This window comes from Suricata suricatta, chromosome 7 (assembly GCF_006229205.1).
Source record: "Suricata suricatta isolate VVHF042 chromosome 7, meerkat_22Aug2017_6uvM2_HiC, whole genome shotgun sequence".
In the NCBI taxonomy this organism is placed as follows: domain Eukaryota; kingdom Metazoa; phylum Chordata; class Mammalia; order Carnivora; family Herpestidae; genus Suricata; species Suricata suricatta.
In genome coordinates, this window is record NC_043706.1 from 120167134 (window position 1) to 120182255 (window position 15122).

The 15122-nt window shown below is 41.0% G+C and overlaps 1 protein-coding gene across 3 annotated transcripts in view; it reads left to right on the top strand.

Annotated features, from left to right (window-relative positions):
- Positions 1-1350, top strand: part of ABRACL (ABRA C-terminal like) — an 11582-nt gene extending 10232 nt beyond the window's left edge. For all 3 annotated transcript variants that reach the window (XM_029943682.1, XM_029943683.1, XM_029943681.1), the window contains one exon: positions 777-1350. In XM_029943682.1, the coding sequence (XP_029799542.1) occupies positions 777-961 (185 nt within the window). In that variant the 3' untranslated portion in view covers positions 962-1350. The remainder of the gene's footprint in view (positions 1-776) is intronic.
- Positions 1351-15122: the final 13772 nt, after the last annotated feature.

A 15122-nucleotide genomic window follows, 5' to 3' on the forward strand; every position in this document is an offset into this window, starting at 1 on the left:
CCCGCCCCAAATCGCTATTTAAGAGACAATGTTTTCTGGAGAGAGAAGAAGAAGAATAAAGGAGACAGAGGCTTGATCGGAAACAGTGTGTGCTATCTTCACTCTCTGCGTCTCTCCCTCCTGCCCTGTTTTTCTCTCCCTCCCTCAGGAAAAGAAGACACAGCATCAGAAGCAGGCTCCAGGCTCTGAGCTGTGAGCAGGGGAGCCCGAGTTGGGGCTCAAACCCATGAACTGTGAAATCATGAATCATGAATTCATGAACTATGAAATCATGACCTGAGGCGAAGCTGGATGCCCAGCCGATCGAGTCACCTGGTACCCCAAGGGATTTCTTCATTTTTAAGGTCACCAGTTCCTCCCTGGGAATACTGAGTGTGTTTAGAACACACTTAAAAGAAACAGTGTTCCTGACCCAGAGCTTCTCTAATATTTGTTATTTTTATTGATTCAACACCACAATTTAAAAAATCAAAATATAGACAGAAGGGAATTGGTCAGGAGTAGTAACACTGTAACACATTCGCTTTTTGTAAATGTGTCTTGGTTTTCATTCAGTTTTTGTCCAAAGAAAACTAAGACTAGGAGGTATACAACACATTGTATTTATTTCACCACTTTTTGGATCTGACAAGAGATTACATCTGAGTGTGAACTGTTAGCTTGTAATCTTGGTTAACCTAGAGTTAGATTGTTTTTTTAAAAGATTAGGTAAATCTGCCATTTATGGGGCCAAGAAATAGATTTTGCATGACTAACACTGTATTTTCTCAAATTAGATGCTGATGGGAAGTTAAGTGTGAAATTTGGGGTCCTCTTCCGAGACGACAAATGTGCCAATCTCTTTGAAGCGTTGGTCGGAACTCTCAAAGCTGCGAAACGAAGGAAGGTTGTCATGTACCCAGGAGAGCTACTTTTGCAAGGTGTCCATGATGATGTGGACATTATATTGCTGCAAGATTAATGTGGTTTGCGTATCTTTGTTTATTGTTATTTTTTTGTTTCTGGTAAACTGGAATATTAAGTCAAAGGACACACGTGAGCATACTTGATGTATTTTTATAGAACTTTGAAAACAAAAGGAGACTCTTATTTTAAAAGTCTGTCCTTTTTTATACCTTGGGGAAAATTTATGTATTACACTGTAAAATAAACAAAACCTATTATTTTCTCAGGAATCTGGTTGGAAAATGTAGGCTTTTTTTGTTGAGGTGCAAAGTGTTTCATAAATCATTCTTAGACAATTTCTACAGATACTAGACATTCCACAAAAGCAAGACGCAAAATGGAAGACCAGTTCCCACAAGGAATATTGTACTGTTCATGTAATAAAAACACGTAACTATGTTAAAAGTGTCTTATTGGCTTATTTTGTCATTTAAGATTTACATGCTTCTCAGAATCAAGTTTTTGCATCAAGAATAGGTAACTTCAATAAAAGTTATAGTTGGAAGAAAACATTTCTTTAAACTAGAGAATATTTTTTATGTTTTTTATTTATTTTTGAGAGACAGAGAGAGACAGCATGGGCAGGGAGGGTCAGAGACAGAGGGAGACACAGAATCTGAAGACAGGCTCTAGGCTCTGAGCTAGCTGTCAGCACAGAGTCTGACGCAGGGCTTGAACCCACGAATGGGTGAGATCATGACCTGAGCCGAAGCTGGATGCTTAACTGACTGAGCCACCCAGGCACCCCTAAACTACAGAATCTTAAAAGTAAGGATGTGTGGGGTGCCTGAGTAGCTCTACTGGGTAAGGGTCTGACAGTTCATGAGTTTGAGCCCTGCACTGGGCTCTGTGCTGACAGCTCAGAGCCTGGAGCCTGTTTCAGATTCTGGGTCTCCCTCTCTCTCTCTGTCCTTCCCCCGCTTGTGTTCTCTCTCTCTCAAAAATAAATAATAGAAATTTTTAAAAAGTAGGGGTGTGTTATGATTGGGCCTTATATTGACTTTGTGTCTGTTATGTGCTTACCACTGAGGAGCTGTACCAAAAGAAATGCAAGCTAAAACTTCACTTCCTAATTGGATGAGTTAGATCCACCAGAAACAATATAAAAATGTCTATGGTTGTGTATTACAGCCCAAGGTACACAACTGAAAATGATACAGAATCTCAAGGAGGAAAAAAATCCATGGAAACCATGGTGGTTGGGAAAGGTAGCATACAAAAATTAGAATTTGCATGATTGGAGCTGATTCTCCAGCAGGGAGGAAGCTAGGAGGGGGTGACAGTGATGTCTCAGGTGAGGTGTGACAGGGACATGAATGAGCAAGGTTCGTTCTTGTGAAAAGTGGGAAGTCAGGTCGACGGGAAAGTTAGGGAGAGAGGTGATTCTGACTGGATAAATAAGGTCGACCCTGGGAAGTCAAGGAGAGGAGTCTGAACAGAAACTGGAGCAGGGAAATTGCAGGATGAAAGCGATGTTTCGTGAAGGTAGCTCTGGCACTGGTCAGTAGGGAGGATGGGGCGGGGGGGCCAAAGATACAAGGAGAGAAGCCAGCTAAGATGCCGCTCGAGAGTCCATGGGGGCGGTGGTGATGGAAAAGCAGATGAAGGATGGACTCCAAGTACATTCTTAAAGCTGAAACTCTCATCAATATCCTTTCAATTGTGACGAGACCCCAATTCAAACTAGATTAAGCAACAATAGTATTCCCTGGCACTTCGTAGCCAATGCTAACATTTACTGAGCATTTGCTATGTTGATCCTCATATAACTGTGAGGTAGGTATCAATAATGCCTCCCATTTTACACATGAGGCAAGAGATGCAGAGAAGGTAAACAGCTTGTCCAAGTTCACCGAGCTAGAAATGGGCAAGTCAGAATCATCTCATGTGAGTCCAGGGATGGGATGGATTTAAGGAATGGCTGGCTCCAGGGAGTCAAACTGTCACAACTCTGGGTTCCATATCGGTACTGATGCCTTCTCTGGTTCAATCTCGTTCTCTTCCTACTTTAAACAGGCTTCCTGCATAGAGCCAGGAAGATGCCTGCTGGTAGTTACACATTCACGAACTCCTAGATTAGCCACCCTAGTGAAAAGAGAATCTGTTTTACCCAATTATGCATTCTAGGAGAAAAACTCTGTCCCTACCTACCCCTTTGACCAATAACATTTGCCAAAGAAACCAGGTATGGTGAATTGATAGGCCTAGGTCACATGCTTTTTTTCCAAGTGAGGAAAGGGTAGGTATTGGGCTTTACAGACTCACCTCAAAGAGGAGAGGGGGAGTTCCTCCCCACCCCCCTGGCTTAAAATGGATGCTGGGTATATGGGAACAACATAAGTTTACTATAGATATAAGAGATCTTTGGAAGATGAATCCTCAGTGACTGAGAATAATTTATTTAACAGAGATAAGAATTAGACGGAGCAGGACGGCTGGTTTTCAAGTTTGATTTGGGCATGGTGAACTTGAGGTGGTTAGAGTGGAAATATGTGGGAGCAGGTGAGGATTTGGTTCTGGAACCAGGTGAAAGTTCAGAGATACCGAGAGGCTTGAGAATTAAGATTCAAGACTCAATTTTGATATGTGCAGATAATCATAATTCTGCCTTTATGATTATCATTAAGTTGACATTTTTATGATCAGGCACTTAGAAAACACAAAAAACCCAGGGAGCCTGGGTGGCTCAGTCTGTGAAGCATCCCACTTCTTGACTTCAGCTCAGGTCATGATCTCACAGATCGTCAGTTCGAGGCCCAACCTAACAGCGCAGAGCCTGCTAGGATTCTCTACCCCGCCACCTCCGTCCCTCCCTCCTACTCTCTGTCTCTTAAAAATAAATAAATAAACATGAAACACACACACACAAACCCTATAATCTATAGGCTAAGAAGCTGAAACAACTTTTCGGGGAGAGCAGTCTGGGAAATTCCTGTATGACAGTGCTTTTGAGAGAGGAGGCTGACCTCATGTAATCAGACTTCCTTAAAAAATCTGCAGAAGTAAGTTGAAATAGTTACTCAATCTATCACTTTGTTTAGTGTCTTCTCAGTCACTATCAAATGACGTCTTAAAATTTCAAACCATAATGATTTAGAATTTGATAAAACTTCTCAGAAAAGATATATCCATGTGATTATTTTGAGAAAATGGACAGCCTAATATTCTTATCTACTACTGACATCCGTGATATGGTTTTACATACTTTCCTTTAGATTCAAGATGGTCAATTCCTTTGTAACGACTTCATCTTGTGTGTTTCTTCTTTTTTTTTAATGTTTTTAATTTATTTTTGAGAGACAGAGAGAGACAGCATGAGCAGGGGAGGAGCAGAGAGAGAGGGAGATACAGAATCTGAAGCAGGCTCCAGGCTCTGCGCTAGCTGTCAGCACAGAGCCTGAGGCGGGGCTCAAACCCACGAACTGTGAGATCATGCCCTGAGCTGAAGCCGGATGCTTAACCGATTGAGCAACCCAGGCACCCCTGTTTCTTCTATCTCAAATGTTCAAAATAATGCCCCAGTTTTTTTTTCCAGCCTCAGTTCACAATATTTCTTTCCTTCCTTAAGCTACTTGCCTTTCTTTTCCTTTGAAACCATTCCACCAGAAAAGCCCTTTGCGATCATTCTGCTGCTTTAAGACAAATGTCACTTCATCCCAGTTTCCCCTGGGAACAATTCATCATTTGTGTGTCTGTCTCCTATATCATCTACCCAGAGCTTCCACTATATTTAATATATATTGTACAAATCGTTTCTCTTTGAAGATGGAATCAAATTTTATGTATTCTTATTTTGCTTTGCTTTAACAATCCCTAATGCCTAGCACAGTGACTTGGGAAAAGTAGATGCTATACTTTTTTTATTTTTGCATGAAGAAGTATTTGTGTACAACTTTTCATAATTTCTAACTCGCACCCACCGATAGCCAATGGCACTCATTACTGAGATGATTAACTGGAATGTAGTTTATGGTCACGAAAGATTTTTTCACTGTAAATCTGGCTCAAAAGAAATCAAATTTATGCTTTTGAATTTTTAAGACCATGATCCAAATAAGAGAGAGAACAATTCTAAGTGTATGTATTAATAGTGGTGAATTATAAAGAACTGTAAAAAAAATTTCTATTAAACAATGTGATAAGTGCCACTAATTATGAAGTGATTTTAATTTGTAAGTTCCATAATAGTGCTATTTTGTATATTGTGATTATATAAGACAGTCTATAATTATAGCTTATCATCTTTACAGAGAATGACTTTGAATTGAAAATTTGACTAAAGTGACCGCTTTTGCACACTCAAATTTTCTTAAGAAAGCCAAGCACCCCGTGTCTTGGAGACATGGTTTAAAAATAAGTTACAGAACTATTGACTTGAGGAATTTGTCGTAACCGAATACCAGCATCCCAGATTTCCCAGGTGTCTGAGCTGCTTCCTATCATTCCAGACAAAAAGAGAACGAGCCATGGACTGATAGACAAAATACAAACATATGTGATGTCAAGGGAATAAGCCTGCTTTTCTGTGTGCTATGTGGTACTGGGCTCATTAATTTATAGCCTCATATATTTAGAAAAAGCCAAGAGAGAGGCATATATCTTTAATTTATAGTCAAATAGTCTTGGAGTTTCCTCTTTCTTAACAAAAGATATAAAGAACTCTTCAAAGAAAACTCACTCCTCAGAAGTCTTTTAAGATGAGAAATCAAAAATGACCATATTTTTCTAGAAGACAATTCCATATGGCAACCCCTTTCTTGGGGTTTTTGTTTATCTCTACAGACTCAACAAAATGTTTCTTTTTTTCATTTTTGAGAGAGAGCAGGCAAGTGGCAGAGAGTGAGGGAGACAGAGGATGTGAAGCGAGCTCTGCGCTGACAGCAAAGAGCCAGATGTGGGGCTCGAACTCACAAACTGTAAGATCATGACCTGAGCTGAAGTCAGACGCTTAACTGACTGAGCCACCAAAGCAGCCCTTAGCAAAAAGTTTCTTTAAAAAAAAAAAAAACATTTTTTTTTTTTTGTTTCTATAGTTCTCCTTTTACGTTTCAGTGAGAATTAGTGAGAATTTAGTGTTATAATGAGACATTCCTGGTTAGAAGGAATGGGGACAAACTTAGCTAGTTAACAGGGATTAACTATCAGGATGTCTACAAGGCAATGAGAAGGATAAAGTTACCCACTGAGATCCAAGACAGTGAAATGTGCGGCGGCAGGAGCTTCCGGAGGGAGATGAGGGACTCCTAACTGGACAGCGTCAGAATAGCTTCTGCAGTTTTTCAACAACTTGGTGCCCCAGGGATTTTGATTCAGCAGGCCTGGAAGGGCCCCAGATCCCGGAGGAAACGTCTCCCAGACTGATTCGGCATCTCTAGGGAAGAACCCCTCCTTGCTGCATTCCAGCGTCGCAGTTAATACCATTCAGCTGGGTTCGTGGGGCCGCTTTCTGGTTGCTTCTCCGGCTTCCAGTTAGCATCCTCATCCTGTCTTTTCTGTAATTCATCTTCTACGCCAGTTTCACACTGCTCCCTCATTATTTTGATTTATTAGTGTCAGTTCTTTTTTTTTAAACTTTTTTTTAAAGTCTTTTATTTATTTTCTGAGAGACAGAGAGAGACGGTGCAAGCAGGGGAGGGTCAGAGAGAGAGAGGGAGACACAGAATCTGAAGCAGGCTCCGGGCTCTGAGCTGTCAGCACAGAGCCCAATGCGGGGCTCAAACCCACGAACCGTGAGATCATGTCCTGAGCTGAAGCCAGACGCTTAACCAACTGAGCCACCCAGGTGCCCCTATTAGTGTCAGTTCTTGCTGCTGTCTCATGTGCAATGTCTCATGTGTCTCATGTCTAATGTGTTGGACCCTTTTCCCCAATGCGAGTCACCGAAAATGGAATCCACGAACACAAACGGAGTTGGTCAATGGGCTTATTCAGTTCCGCCGAACGTCCTCTACCGAGGAGCTGGAGGTCCTCGGAAAAGAGAGCCCCGCCGAGCAGAAACTCAGGATTTATATAGGCCAGCGTAACCAATTACAGCATTCAAATACCGCGGGGCAGGGATCAGATGACTTTCACCTGCTAACTACGCCCTTTCCAGGTGAAGTTGTTTAACAAAATCTGGAGAAACAGATTTATCCTGGGGTGGGGCCTAATTGCCCCGTCTTTAATGTAAATGGGCGAGTAAAACAATGGTTGGTATTTAAGATTCAATTAGACCCAAAGGGGTAGGTTCTTACACTAAATGTCTGTACTTGTAAATTACAATGCTTAAAAGGACGAGTCTGACTAGCTGGGTTTGCCCTTCTACGTCAGAACTTCTTGGGCCAGGCTACCCCGGAAGGTCAATGGCAAGCTTAAAAATGTTTGGTCAGGTTCACTTCCCCGGGCCAATCAGGTGACTAGATGGAGAGGTGGGCGGGGCATAGAGCTCAGAGCTGCTGCCTGTAACAAGGTCTGTGAGTTGAGCTGCCCGCGAAGTGAGCACGAATCTGGCAGGTAATGTGATCACGTCCTAAGGATTTCCTCAGCTTCTCTGTGGCTTATAATTGACTATAAAGACATTAACTTTCAATTTGGAGGATATGGACACCCATTTTAAGCATAAAAATATTTCCTTGGGGCTCCTGGGTGGCTGAGCGGGTTAAGCATCTAACTTGGGGTTAGGTTGTGATCTCAAGGGTTGTGAGTTTGGGGCGCCTGGGTGGCTCAGTCGGTTAAGTGTCCGGCTTCGGCTCAGGTCATGATCTCACGGTTCGTGGGTTCGAGCCCCGCATCGGACCCTGTGCTGACAGCTCAGAGCCTAGAGCCTGCTTTGGATTCTGTATCTCCCTCTCTCTCTGACCCTCCCCTATTCACGCTGTTTCTCTGTCTCTCAAAAATAAATTTAAAAGAATTTTTTTTAAAAAAAAAGGACCTTAAAAAAAAAAAAGGGTTGTGGGTTTGAGCCTCGCAGCGGGTTCTGCATTTACAGTGCAGAGTCTGCTTCATTTTCTCTCTGTGCCCCTCACCTGATCTCTCTCTTTCTCTCTCTCTCTCTCTCAAAAACAAATTAATAAGCTTAAGAAATAATTCCCTCCACATGTTAGATGTACTTTTAGAGTCCATGATTAAGAAAATACATAACACAAAACATACAAAATACAAAAAACTACTATGACTTCAACAAAAATTTAAAAAGGGTTTGCATGGTTTTCTTTTTAATATTTATTTAATTTTGAGAGAGAGAGAGAGAGAGAGAGAGAGAGAGAGAGTGAGCCAGCATGAGTGGGGGAGGGGCAGAGAGAGAGAGGGAGATACAAAATCTAAAGCAGGCTCCAGGCTCTCAGCACAGCCCCATGTGGGGCTTGAACCCACCAACAGTGAGATCATGACCTGAGGTGAAGTCTGCCGCTTAACCAACTGAGCCACCCAGGCACCTTTGTTTTGTTTTGTTTTGCTTAATGAATGTTTATTTTTGAGAAAGAGAGAGAGGAAACAGGATCCTTGACTCAGGCTCTATGGTAACAGCAGGGAGCTCAATGTGGGGATTGGGCTCATGAACTCAAGGTCATGACCTGAGCAGGTATCAGTAGCCTAACTGACTGAGCCACACAGGCATCCCAAGAGTTTGTATATTATTATTCATAAGAGTAATGCTTACACTTTGAAGGTAATAGTGCATTTATTATATATACAAGGCATATCATTTATCTACAGAAAATGCTTGGTGCCCATATAATTTCTTGGGCTTCTTGAACTAACTCTGTGCCTTCTTACGAGTGCACAGCCCACCAGCTAGAAATGATTTTGTGGTACAATAAGCTCATATTCTATTTCAGGAAGGCCCACATTTAAACTTCAGGGTTTACTACTCACTTGCTTCATTTCTCAGAATCAGTGGTGGTTCTGCATTTCCTCCCCTTGAGTCTGGGCAAGCTTGTGACGACTTCAGTGGAAGTCATGCTAGTGATTTTTGAGGGCAGGTCGTAAATGGCCAAAGAGCAACTGCCTGACACATGGAACGCAACGTTCAGAGGGAGGCAGGGCTTCAGAGATGCTTGATCAAACAAATCAGTGATATTTCTAAGGTCCTGTTTCTTTCTATTTCTCCATTCTGTCTTCTATGATATCAGTTTCACTGATTTCATTCTAAGTCTTTCCTTCTGGTCAAAACATAGGTGCCAACAATTCCTGGGGTGACATGGCCCTTTGGGAGGAGAAAGGGAGGAGGTAGAGAGAGAGAGACAGACAGACAGATAGAAGGCACACAAGAATGGAGCTCTAAATTTGTAAAAGTAGCTTCAGTAGACTGTAACTTCCAGTGATGTTGTTGCAAAGTCAGGTGGCATCCTAATTCCTTAACACTTTTATGTGACTTTCTGTATGGTGGAAACTGGAAACTTTTATATCTTTTTATTTCTAGTATTTTAAAGTTTTGCTGTGTTGTACCTTGGTATGGATAATATTTTACCTTTTACTTCAGGTATTGGATTGACAATTTCAATCTGGAAACTTCTTTTTTTTTTAAGTTTGGGGCAGTTTTCTTGTGTTATTTCTTTTATAATTTCTTTCCCTTCATTTCTTCTGTTTTGTTTCTTTCTGGAACTCTCTTTAGTTGAATGTTGGACACTACTGAATTGATTTTCTAGTGATTTCCTCCAATCTTTTGTCTCTTTTCAAGCCCCTTTTTAGGAGACTTACTTTGCTTTATTATTTAGAATTAATAGTTAAAATTATATTTTGATATTTTAATTCCCAATTCTTTTATTAAAGGATAGCATTCTGTTCCTGTTTCATGTCTCATCTCTCTGAGGATGGTAATTACGGTTTCATTGATGTTTTCTTCTACTTTCTGTATTGCCTCTTTTAACTGCAAGGTTTTTTTTTCAATTTGTTTGTATCTCTATTTTGTGTGCTTTTGCTGGAGTATTCCCTCAGACAACCTAGATATCTTTGACTCTCTATCAATATTTAGTAGTCAATTAATAAAAAAAATTATAGGAGGTTTGGGGATGGTAGACATTTTTTTGCTAACTTGTTTTTTTTAATCTTTTTAATGTTTTATTTATTTTTGAGAGAGAGAGATAGCATGAGCAGGGAAGGGTCAGAGAGAGAGAGAGAGAGAGACACAGAATCTGAAGACAGGCTCCATGCTCTGAGCTGTTAGCACAAAGCCTGACGCGGGGCTCGAACCAACGAACCGTGAGATTGTGACCTGAGCTGAAGTTGGACGCTTAACTGACTGAACCATGCAGGCGCCCCAGTTTTTGCTAACTTGTACTAGTGAGCTTCACTATGTGTCATTCAGATGGCAAGCAAGCTTTTCATTGTAAAAATCTCAAACATCAACATTGTAGGGTTCCCTGCACCCAAAGACATTTAGTTTCACCCAAGAAGAAGCTATTTTCTGCCTGGATGCATCTCATAGGTGCCAGCATTCTGGAAGTAGAGTAAGGGCATAGGCTGAGGGTCCTACTCCTCAATCAGCAAACTTTGTTTACTCCTCTGTTTTCAACTCTGCTCTCTACCATACCTGGGGTTCTCTGTTATAGAGATACTTCCTCTCAATTTTTCCAGAGACCTCAGACCCTGTATAGTGGGGAGGAGGGACAGTTTTTTGGAATCATGGAGAAAGTCTACCAGCTCAGTGTGTCGATGACTGATCACTCTCCCTAATTTCAGTTAATTTCATTTCTGCTCTAAGGGGTCCCTGGAAGAACCGTGCTCAGAGCTTCTCTGGGGTCCTGTGGGGGCGGCTCGGCTCCAGCCCTGCCAGCACCCCATCCCTAGGTGCTTAGGTGGCATCTTTCTCAAGTCTGTTATCATTCTTCCATCTGCTCCCCAGTCTCCAGAGATTATTAATGTTGCTCATCAGCTATTGTATCCCCTCACTTTCTCTTTGTCCCTGTGACTCTGACTTTTTTCACTTATTTGCTACTGTTTAATAATAGGTTTCTCAGGTGTGTAAAAAAAATCCACTTGGCACTCAGATGTGCAAACAAACAAACAAACAAAAAAACCCACATAAAACCAACCCAGATTCAAGAGGAGAATATTAAAAAAAAAAAACTGATCAGTGTACATATTTAGCTGGAAAATCGCCCTATTTTTCTTATTCCTAAACTGTTATCTCTCATCTTTTTGCTCTAAGAGTCACTGATTTAAAATGCAGGAAATCCAGAGTTCAATTTTAGCTCGACTTCGTCATCAGCTGTGTTGGAAGTCACTGTCATGCCAATTCTCCAGCACGAACCACACGTATAGCCCTCTTAAGTCGAGCTTTGCCTGATTATTGCTGTGTCCGAGTCCTTCCTCTTCCAGATCATTTAGGCAGAGGTGATCAGGGAAACAGGTGTGGGGTACCGGGAGAAACCCAGAAAGAAACCCATCCCTAGAAAATGTGGGATTTAGGAGGCTGGGAGTACAAGCTAGGCTTATCATATTTTATTTCATGTGAGTGTGTTCTGAAGAAACAGAAGAGGAAGTGTAAGAAGCAAAGGAGAAGAAATAGCGTATCATATCTGGAAATTTTAGATCTAAGAAAATTAAAAATGGGAATAGAAAACATAGGATAATTATTTAAGGACAGAATTTACTGGAACATCTTTATCTATTCCTGAGCAATTCAATAACAATTAAATGCCTCATTAAATAGGTGCCAAATTATCTTTGTGGAATGCACTATTTGATTACAATAGTAAACAGTCTACACACACATTCAATGTTTATTGTTTGTTGGTATTGTAATCAGCAGAGAAGGAGCTTGCTGACAGCTCGCTGCAGAGAGGCAAAGGGTATTAGCACCAAGAGACCATGATAAAGGTGAGGCATTTTTGGAGCTGGAGTCAACCTCAGAGTTCAGGACTCTACCATTGCATCCATGAGGCAGTCAGCAAATCAAAGGACTAGACCCTTGACTTGGAGTGGTAGGCAAGTCTAATAACCTCCAAGACTTTGCCATTTCTCATCTATAAAATTGGAGAAATAATAATAATAATAATAATAATAATAATAATAATAATAATAAAAAACAACCTAACTCAGGATTATTGTGAGAATTCAACGTTTAAAATGTAGTAATTGCTCAATAAAGGTTGGTATTATTTGTCTTGTTAGGGACATTGTTATCAGGGTTGTAATTGTTATCATTATTTGTCTCACGCTGTAGTGAAAGTAAGCTGAGGGCACCTAGGTGGCTCAGTTGGTTAAGCACCAAACTTTGGTTCACGTCATGATCTCAAGGTTCATGGGTTTGAGCCCCATGTCTGTGCTGACAGCTCAGAGCCTGGAGCCTGCTTCAGATTCTGTGTCTCCCTCTCTCTCTGACCCTCCCTCACTTGCACTCTGTCTCTCTCTCTCTCTCTCAAAAATAAATAAACATTAACAAAATTAGAAAAAAAAACCCAAAGTAACTCAAACCTCAAGGATGACTTAAGGCAAGCAGAGGAAGTGGTCAAGGTCAAGGTCTCACTGCATCAGACTTCAAGAGAAGGAAATAAGTTTTACTGAAAGTCACAGGACTAAATCCAGAGAGAACTTTACAAACGATGGTTTTTCTTTCCGTAGGATCCTGTTTGAGGGCCAAATCCCCACCTCCAATCGCATATTGTACCTTTGTTCATCCTATGGTGACTTTGTCTTTTTGTCCACTGATGAATCTCCAGTGCGTAGAACAGTGCTGGTACATAATAGGTGCTTAGTAAATTGTTGTTGAATGAATGGATGAATGAAAGCCTGGCTAGATGATGAATTTAGCAGCAGAAAAGCTTGGTTCTTGTTCTTTGCATCAGGAGAATGCTCATGCATCATGGTCACTTACAGCTTACAATAATAGGAAAGAATATGGGTTGGAAACTATATTCTTTGATTTGGCAGTGCGCTATAGTTTTGTTTTTTTTAATCAGAATTTTGGCAGCTTTTATCATACAGTGTTTGGATGATAAATGAGTACTTTCTTACAGAAAGGTAACACATGGCTCCAGCATTTTATGAAATAACCAACTCTTCATTTCATTGCTGGATTTTTAGAATATGTTTCATAATTAGAGGGGGAAAAAAATGAGACTTTGCGAGGCTGAGCCAAAACTGGGACGAATCCAGAACAATCTAGTCTTAGGTTTCTGCTTGTTTGGGAAGTAGAGCCCTGCATACATAGGAGCTTGTGATGTTGGGGGAGGGGGGTGGGTTCAGGATGTCAGCTGTCTTCTCAGAGGGCCAAGGCCTATAGAAGTTTCCACTATAAACATGCCTGGCTGAAGAGGCTTCTGTTGAGTAAAACCTTCCCAAGGCGATTCAGGAACAAGAGTAAGGGATGGTGGGTTTGGATAAAAGTTTGGAGAACCTTTATTTTGGAGTAACAATAAGTCTGGAAGTTTGGAGAGACCTCAACTTCTGGGTTGAGAGAGAAGGAATGATGAAGTTCAGAGCAGACAATAGAATAAGAAAGGGGGGCTTATGCAGTGGATGGGGGGCAGAGATATGAGCAGCGGGTGGCCTAAAGGGACAGTTGTTTGTATCTTCTAGGTTAGGACTGTAATGTTCAAATGTGGTCCATTGCAGGGTCCTCCTGAGGAACCTCAAACTGGTGTAAATATTCTGGTGTTTCTTTGATGCTTAGGGGCAAGTGACTTTCACTTTACCTAGAGCTAAGAGGTGCTTCCTAGTAACCTGCTAAGAAAGCTAAGAGTTACTAAACCTAGTTATTTGGAAGTCAAACTTAATGCATATTCGCATTGACAAAGAACCTGACTCAGTAGCCCGCTGACAAGTCTGGTTGGCTTCCAGTCTTGCACACGCTGTGGATTTGTATTGCACATGCGCGTAATGAGGGCCAGAGTTCCCACACTTGTCTGAACGGGTATTTTGTTTAATGCTGTATCATTAGTGTTTTATTGCGTTGATTTCCAGTTGCTACCGTTCTGGCTAATTAATGACACACTGTGAATTTAGCTTCATTATTATAAATTTTATTTGTTGTTTATGTTCAAACATTTCATTTGATTTGTTTTCTGTTTGGTGTGGTTGTGTTAAAATAAAAAAACTAAGGGAGATCAGCCTTGAAAATTCCCTGTGCAGATGAAAGCCAGTTTAGTCATACAAACAAAGCTCAATTTAGCTTATTTTGCAAGACTGACTTGACCTGGGTCATTGCTTGCTCATGCCTCTGGAAGTCACAAACAAAACTTAAACCTTTTTTCAAAATTGATGTGAGGCAACCACTAGCCAATTACCTATCATTGAAGAAAATCCCAGTATTATTTTAATTCTGATTCTAATATTATAATCAATCACTGTGGAGAATAAACAGTCATTGCTTTCTCACTAGATTAGCTGTTTTATAATAATATATTTTTGAGCCTCATTCCATATTTTGGTTTGAATGCTCCTTGTTTGTAAACTGTCTTTTTGATGTATGCACAGTAAACTCTTACTAATTACTACTTCCATGACTTATTCGGCTTACTTCTTTATGAACCTTTGACAGATAGAACATTGTAAAGGGTGACACATATTTGAGGCAATGGTATTTGTGGCTCACAGTTTTCCCTGAAACTAGGCTTTGACATATGGATAACCTACTTTATTGTTAGGCAAGATGTGCATGCAAAACCTACAATATGTGCTCATAGACCAATGGTTTGCTTTTATCACTTATTTTTTTCTCCAACTAGAAAATGGGACAATTTGGTGGTGCTTGGGGGCATTATCCTTACTTAAATGGACTTAAATGGTTCCAAAAGTTTGAGCTAGTGTTCAAACAGACAGCTCAATAAAACTTATAACAAAGGGCAGCTGCCTGTTGTAGTGTTGGTGACAGTAGGGAAATGTCCTAAAAGCTAAAATTCCCATGAAAATTGCTATGTTATGATAAGGGTCTTCACTTCACTTCTGTTATCAAATACTCTACTCGGAAGTACTAGGTTTTGTGATTTGGCAAGACGTGTTGGACCAGCCTCAGGCAGACAGGAGGGGGAGAATGAAGAGCTGGGACCAAGGAAGCAAACGCCTCTGCAGCCCTGGTTTCTAAGGAGTGGTCCTGGCCCCTGGTATGTGGGCAGCTCCAAGCTGACCCAGGTAGGTTGAAGATATCCATCCCTGTAATTCAGAGATGCTGACTCTGGGAGCTCTGTGCATCCTGAATTCTAGCCCACAGTCTTAGATCTTCAACTTGGCAAAAGCATGGATGCTTCTGGATTATTTCT